At 46.2% G+C, this 7,961-nt stretch overlaps 1 protein-coding gene across 2 annotated transcripts in view; it reads left to right on the forward strand.

The window, feature by feature from the left end:
• Positions 1-7,698, forward strand: part of KIF4A (kinesin family member 4A) — a 35,167-nt gene extending 27,469 nt beyond the window's left edge. For both annotated transcript variants that reach the window (XM_065410749.1, XM_065410748.1), the window contains exons 23-30: positions 1,429-1,599; positions 2,254-2,361; positions 3,285-3,362; positions 3,466-3,567; positions 4,264-4,425; positions 5,960-6,079; positions 6,896-7,018; positions 7,513-7,698. In XM_065410749.1, coding sequence (XP_065266821.1) covers positions 1,429-1,599; positions 2,254-2,361; positions 3,285-3,362; positions 3,466-3,567; positions 4,264-4,425; positions 5,960-6,079; positions 6,896-7,018; positions 7,513-7,698 — 1,050 coding nt within the window. The remainder of the gene's footprint in view (positions 1-1,428; positions 1,600-2,253; positions 2,362-3,284; positions 3,363-3,465; positions 3,568-4,263; positions 4,426-5,959; positions 6,080-6,895; positions 7,019-7,512) is intronic.
• The last annotated feature ends 263 nt before the right edge of the window (positions 7,699-7,961 follow it).

The following is a 7,961-nucleotide window of genomic DNA, read 5'->3' on the forward strand; positions in this document are numbered from 1 at the left end:
CATCTTCTTAGGATTGCTGCACTGTATTTATTAGCTATAACCATATCTGCCTCAAAGAGCTCATAATCTCAGGTTAGACAAGAATAGAAGGAAGTAACAAATGTGGTGATACATGACAGGGGAAGGGGTTGTGACAAGGGTCATTGGGTGAATAGTGCATTCATTTTGAAGGTTACATAGATGGTTGTTTTAACAATAGTTGGTCTCCTTGAAGTGGGTTGTATGGGCAGCCTAAAGAGAGGGAAGAGGCATGCTGGATCGGGTCAGAATGAGATTCCTGGCCTGGGGAGTAGCATGGAGGCAAGTCTGGGGGAAAAGACACATAGGATGCATCCTTGACAAATGGCTTGGGAGGTGAGACGCCATCCTTGAAAAGGAAGAACTTGAATCTGACACAGGAGGTATGGTGGAGCCCATGATGGTGTTCAGGGAAGAGCTGACCATGGTCATAGCTACAAGTGAGCCATGTAACTTTCTGCTGCAGAGTTTTGGAAGGTTAAGAGTGAGGGATGAAGTGTGTAAAGAAAGCCAGAAAGGAGCAAGTTGGATTAGTAAAGGTATGATACGATCAAAGGCTGATTGGAAGGATGAGTTGTGGAGAAACAGGAATTTATTAGCAATGTCTACGGTTGGGAGGTGGGAAGATAATTCATTCAGTCTCTGACAAGATGGCTTTAAGTTGGCATCGAGACACCCAGCAGGAAAGGGAGGTTTTAAAAAAAACAACACACACACAAAAATTGGACAGAAGTAAATCTTGGAGGCACTGGCCTGGAGACACTAATCAGATCTTTGTGAGCAGATGAGTTTGCCTAGGGGCAGTGAGGGCAGAGGACAAATCTCTGGGGGTACTCTGAGTGTGAGGGAGGAGGGGAAAACAGAAAGAGTCCCTGAAGGAGTAGTCAGCAATGAAAAACACAGTCTATAAAGGTCAGGCAAGGAGTTATTGTCTTTCTATGTGGTGGGTAACTTTGAGGGATAATAGAAGAGGCCACTCATAAAGGAAGCATAAATGGAGTGGAGGAGGAGGAAACCAGACTTGTAGAGAATCAAGGAGAGAGTTAAAAACTCAAGGCAGGAGAAGTAGATGTCAAGTCCAAGAAGACTGGAGACAAATGAGGTAAGTGGGATCAAGAGAGATCTGAAGACTGGGGAGACCATGGCATGCCGAAATGCAGAAACAAAGGTAATAGACGATGATGGAGTCATTCTAGTAACTGTTGTCAGTGCTGCCTATTCTGTCTGTTTCCACAGTAAAGTGTGTGCGCGGGGGGTGGGTGGGGGGTGGGTGTACCTGATAATGGCTTTCAAGTGTGTATAGCTTTAAATTTGACTCCAGCACCCTTGTTGCTGATGTCCAGTCCCAATCATATGCTGTGGAGAGTGGCACCCATTTTCCTCAATAGTCTCCTTACTGATGTCTTTCAGCTGGTTTCCTCCAAAGTGGAGGAAAGCAAACTTCACAGCAGCCTGGAACAGAGCAAAGCTAATTGTGCAGATATGCAGAAAATGTTGCTTGAAGAGCGAAACCAGGTGGCAGATATAGAGGCTGAGCTCCAAAGTCAGTTGGTGATGCAGGAGCAGCAACATCAGGAAAAGGTAAAACCCAGGGGTGAAGGAGTTCCATGATTAACACTGCATGGCTTCCGTGGGATTAAACAAATGCCTTGGAGCTGCTCCTAAAGGTCTGCCCATGAAGAAGAGTTAAGGCCATGATCCTAGATCCAAGTGCCTCTTTCCTTAAGAGAAAAAGGGTTAAATTAAAATCAATTTGCAACCTGTCTTTAAAAAAAACAAAAATCCCAAAACAAACCCAAACCTATTTTCATGAGGCTTTATTGGCCTCTGGCAGACCTGATATAATTACCCTCTAGGAAGTCTCCCTATCTGTCTTCTGATCTCCATTTCTAAAGTTTTAGTGGTGCTAAATGGTCTTGCTGAAGTAAAAACAGAACCATTTTATTCAGTTCCATTCAAAGGCACAAACTTGCTGCATCTGAACACAAGGTGTTGTTTCCAAGTGGGCCCAGACTACTCTCATGCTATGGATGGCAAAGAACTAGCTTATTTGTCTCTACAACCTGTTTCTCTACTAGAGATTGCCCACCACACCATCTCTTCACCTGCCCCAAAACCTCCAGGTCTACTGAGAATGTCAAGACTGCCAGGCATGCCTTAGGGGTTTATCCCTTAAAAGCATGTTTTGTCACTGTCTGCATCCTTTTCATCTATGCTGTGTTAATTTGCCTGTAGGTTCTGTACCTGCTTAGCCAACTGCAGCAGAAAGAAGCAGCAGAGAAGAAGCTGGAGGACTCTCTAACCGAGCACGAGCAACAGCTACTTGAGCGGCTCAAGTTCCAGGTAGATTGGCTGGAGGTGGACTCAGCTGTGGCAGGTTCCCTCTTCATGGAGGGGTCCCCTGGTGCAGGAGCATTTTATATGTGGGTGTAACCGCATTGCCCTGCTGTAGCAATGCCAGCTCCTTGCCATTGGAAGCGGGGCTTCAGAGTGGCTGAGTAACAATGGAAATTATTCATGCTGCTCTCCATCTGTAGATTAGACTTCTTGGAGAAGTTGCTAGTAGATGGCTGGAATATTGTGCCTCTAGTCTGTGTTCATAAATGCTCCTTCCAAAGAAGCAAACTAAGTGACAACAGACTTGCCTCAGACCAGTTCAGCTTCCACAAGACCAACATCAGCTGCTTTTCTGCATGCTCAGCCAACCAAAGGAATACGGTTAGCTCTATGCTGAGTGCAGCATCAGTCTGCCTTCAGTGATGAAGGGTCTTTCGGGGGGGATCCCACAGTGGGAATGTTGAAAGCACCAGCTCCAGGGTGGGCCCTACAGTAGCAAACAGCAGTGGAATACACTATCCTCTCCCTCAAAGCTACTAGAGTTTAGTATAGCAAATTGCTAGGGAAGAAGAGAGTTGGCCGAGCTACTGAAGCAGAGCTTTCCTAGCCTAGCTCCGAGATTGTCCCTGAAGGGTAGGGAAGGTGTTAAAAGTTGGCAGACTGTAACATGAGAAGAGAGAACTGTTGGCCTGTTTGGTAGGATAGAGGAAGTTAATTGACAGTGAGGCTTGTATTCCTCCTGACCTCAAAACTGAAGGTCCAGTCTCCTGGTGGAGAGGCCACCTCTGTGGATGTGGAGGCGCAGAGCACTCCTAAGCATTGAGCAAGACCTCCTCCTGACTTGAACAATCTGCTAGCAGTTTAGAAGCAGTTTCTACCTCTCAGACCCTAAATAACCCTACATATTTCATTCTTTTTCTTGTGAACAGGATGAAGAGCTTGAGAAAATGAGGGAACTTTGTGAGAAGAACCAAGAGCTTCTCCAGGAGAATGAGTCCCTCAAACAGGTAGGGAAGGGTGTGTGCATAGCCACCTGGCAGCTTATTGGTGGCACGGTTTGTTAGGTTTGGCTACTTACGATGCAATGAAATTCATCTTCTTTTCTAACAGAAATTAATACTCCACCAAATTGCCAGCGGACAGAAGCTCCGACACATTCAGCAAATGCCGACTCAGTCCCCAGATTCTCCCTTTGATTATATTCCACCCAAGGTAAACAACTGCCATGTGCTAATTGCCACACTTCTCTGTGGCTGATTGGGCTCTGTATGGATAAAGATACTGGCTAACAAATCTTTCAAACTTCCCTCTTACACCTGAGTTGCTTTATTAGTCTTCTTTGTTCTGAAGACTGGGGTAGATGCATCATCTGCCCTAGGCAGGCCCCAAGGATTCTTCCCATCCTTCTCTTTAGCAAAGAACTAGAATCCTTTTGTAACCGGTTGGCACTGTTGCTCCTCTTCTGTCTAAAGGAAGCTGTCACACCTTGTATGTTGATACAGTTTGCCTTGTCCCCACCCTCACAAGCAGGCTGTTTCCTCTGCAGCACTGCCAGCGTTTGCTGAGCCAGGGAGCAAGAAACCAGAAATCAAGTATAACCTATGGCCTGCCAATATGTTAACCACTAGCTATTGGAAGGAATAATGTGGTGATTTTGGATCACTTGTTATAGCTGTGTAGCATGGGGCAGTGCACCAAAGTTCTGCAAACTGTTTAAAGATAACAAGCTAAACCAGCTGCTGCTTTGAACTGTTAAGAATCCCTGCCAACCTGATGACTTGGCACCTCCTTGGTCCTGCAGTTCTCTTGGCTGTTCAAGTAAGCTGGGTGTGATGTGCTGCTGGGACTCTGGAGTAGTCCAAACTCTGACACATTTGAGGTCTCAAACCATCTAATTTCCATCTGTAGCCAAAGATTCGCCGTCAGACAACTGCAAAACCCCGTGCACAGACCCCAGAAATGGATGTGCAAGAGCTGTTCTCTGAATCCGAGGAGTCTGGAGGGGAGATGGAAGATGCAGAGTGGGTGCCGATAAAAGCAGCCAAAGGATCCAAGAAAAGCCTATCAGGGGTATGATCCAGTTACCTTTCTCTGCCTCCGGCTTGGGTTACTAGCTCTGACTGAGGGGACCACTTACATGTGTCATGATGCTGCCTGGCACATGCAGAATGAAACACAGCTGAACTGTGGGGTTTGCACTGGCATCCTGAAGCAAAAGCCACTTACTCCAGCAGCACCAGAGGGCATTTAGTTGTGGCCAGTAGTACTTTGGATGGATGGTTTGTCTGCCATCCACCTGAACACTTTAGATAGCAGCAAAAGTAGCAAGTGCTCCAGGGCAGCTGTACTTCCTGCGCATCAAAGGAGTTTGTAATTCTCTGAACTGCTATGCTCGTGCATGTGGCTGTTCCAGAGAGAAACTGGCTAGGATTGCAAAGTCCCCCTGCAGACAGTCCCAGCTATCGTGTGATGCAGAAGAAGCTGAGTAGTCAGCTTCTATGTGTACAGGGCTGCTGACCCCGTGGGGAGAAGATGGGTATGGAACACTAAGCACTACATGTAGAATGGGAAAGGGGGACAGAATAGAAGATGAGTGAGGTAGCGTGGGAGATGATAAAGAGGCAAAAATATTGATGACACTGGTACCATGCAGCTTTCTCCACAAGCGGTGATGGGTACCAAATGAAGCACGTGCATACAACTAAAGAATGGCATTTGGGAGGTAGAGAGATGCGTTAAACTTTGTGGGAACTTCCCCTTCCTTCCTGGTTCCCGTTGTGATACCTTGTTCAGGCTCTTGCTCTCCACTAAGATTTTTGAGGGAGAAGCAGTGTGGATGGAGCTTGCATGTGCTGAACACTTTTAAGTCAGTAAGAACCAATGGGCCATTCTAAGCTTGAATTTCCCCAAAGCCAGAGCTCTGATCCCCTATGAAGGCTGACTGCCTTCTCCCTCAAATCTTTTTTGACAGATACACTCTGACACATCTGCAAGCTACATGCAGGCTCCTCAACTGACCTGAAGGGTGGGGGCCATCCACATTGAAACTGCTGCTTGGCATCAAAGGGAGTCTGTAATTCTGAACTGCTGTGCTCAGACCTCATTTAAAACCTGGGCAGTTTCAGAACAGCCATTGCAGGGGTGAGAGTGGCTTATTGTACTTCACACTTAGAACTTAAAACTGTGCCACAAAACCAATGCAGCCCTTTTACTTCTGAACTGGGATGTGCATTGGCTTTATCTGGGAGAAACTCTCTAGTTTCATGCACTTAGACCTGTGAGTGAGACTGGCTGTTGCTGGCATGTGTAATGGGTACATGGAGAGGTCTCAAGCTTGAATTTGACCTGGTGAGGTGATGAAAGTTATTGTGATGGTGCTGAAACACCAATATTCAGAATGAACATCTACTCCAGGAGATGGCTCAGTGGGTCACATGCATCTCTTTTCTGGGGATAGAGTGGCAGTGAGGTGAGGGTCATGGTAATTTATGCAATTTGGTGTCCAGTACTAGCACTGGTAAAGACCCTCTGACTGCTGGGGCTATCTAGACACAGCCCAGCAGCAGTGGAACTGTTATTACCTTGAGTTCTCTTCTCTTAAAAGTGTTCCTGCCGGGGCCGATGTGGAAACAGGCAGTGTGGCTGCAGGAAGCAGAAGCTAGGCTGTACCGCAGGCTGTAACTGTGATGCAACAAAATGTAGAAACCGTGGTTCTGGCCTGCTGGTGAGTACTACTGCATTTGGCGCTTGGACCTTGGTGCTGGATGCACCCAACATCTACCCAATAATTTCCATATAATCTAATTCAGAAAGACGAACATGGGCACCCACAAGCTAGTGGTGCCTATGCACCTTGGCAACGTAAGGTCTATCCCTATGTTGGAAACAATTGTAAATGTCACTGCGTATAATCCACCTGGTGCATCTTGCCAGGTTAACCATGTTAGTAGCTCCACCTGCTTTGCCAGCCTGCAGCATTAAAGTATATGAATGTGGGAGTCTTCCTACTGGTCTCCAGTCTTTGGGGTTAGCTTGCTGCAATCTTGCAGATGCTTCTCAGAGGATAGGTAATGGTAGTCCCTTCTGCCTGGTAGCGGACATGAACTTGTGCCTCTGGTCCAAACTGTACAAAAAACTTACTCCACTCCATTTATTCATGGCTTTTTAAAAACCTCCAAAGAGGAACTTAGCTGGTTTTAGCTACCTCACAAACCATCCTGATCATTTATGATTCCAAATAGTAGCCCTATCTGCCTTTTGCATTTGAGTTTGACTAGCAGTCAGATACTGGGAGGCCTCTGCTCCAAACCTCCCACCCTGGTCACCTAGAAAGCAAAATTAGCTGATTTTTTGATCCCTTATCACCTTGAAGAACCAGTTGCCTTATAACATGTGCCTTCTAGTGCCCATGCCACTTTCTCTAGAGTTGCTGTTCACAGCAAGGGGAAGTAAAATATTAGGATCCATAAATCTATTTCCTGAATAAGATTTATTGATGGGGCAGCATTGGCCTAGACTAATGTGCGTGTTTGTCCCTCAGGATGGTCCTATGAGTGAGAACCAAACAAGAGATTCTGAAGGATCCTTCAAACTGGAAGATCCCACTGAAGTGACTGCTGGGGAGACCTTCTTTGAACCAATATGTATCACTCCAACCAAGAAGGTATAAATCAGAAATGGGGGAGCCTGGGTGGAATTGATTTCCAGCCACTGGCTGCCGTATCTTGTTCATGGCTAGCAGTGGGCACTAAATCAGGAGAAAATTCACTGAGACAATTTCACTGCCTCTGCCTCTTGTTTATCCCTAACCTTCTAAGCAGCCTGGGGGAATTAGACCTTTTTGCTCTCAAATAAGCCATTGACATGTTGGCCCTTTACCTGGCTCAACCTCACCCTAATTGATTCCCAGTGTCCTTATGCCAACTAAGTACACTAGATTCTGCTCCCTCTCACCCAACTTCTTTCTGCCCCATTTTATAAATCTCTTTAGAGTTTTGACATGTAAAGTAAAGAAAATAGAGTAGCTTTTGTGGATTACCATTAGTGACTGGGGAAAGGCAGCTTGCAATTGTGGATGTCTTCCAAGTCTCAGGGAGGGTTGGCTGGTTTCTTTGAGTGCTGTGGCAACTCAAGCTAATAGCTTCATTTTCTTATCAGGTCCTGAAAGAGATCGCTGAGCAAGATGTGTTTGTCAAGAAGGCCAACACAGCTGCACTCTTAATCAATGGAGATGTAGAGTCCCAGGAGAACCAATTGCCACTAGTGAAGAAAAAAAAGCGAATGTTGAGTAGTAACACCAGCTTCTTCTCTGGCTGTACCCCCATCAAAGAGGAGGACAACTGAGGGCAAAGGAGACTACCCATGACTTTTAATGTTACCATGTTGCACTTCCTTTCCCACCTCAGACACTAACTCTTACATGATTAACAGGATCTATCAAGTCTCAGCTGCTGGCCGTGATATGGGTGTCATGGGACAGCAGCTCTCCGGTGGTTGTTTCTCTAGATCTGCCTGAGCAGATGTTTGCTGTACCAGAACAATGGAAGGAAGAGCTACTTTCTCTTTGGAATATTTAGTGAGCAGAGTAGACTCCTCTCCTCTACCCC

Source organism: Emys orbicularis, chromosome 9, assembly GCF_028017835.1.
Source record: "Emys orbicularis isolate rEmyOrb1 chromosome 9, rEmyOrb1.hap1, whole genome shotgun sequence".
Lineage (NCBI taxonomy): Eukaryota > Metazoa > Chordata > Testudines > Emydidae > Emys > Emys orbicularis.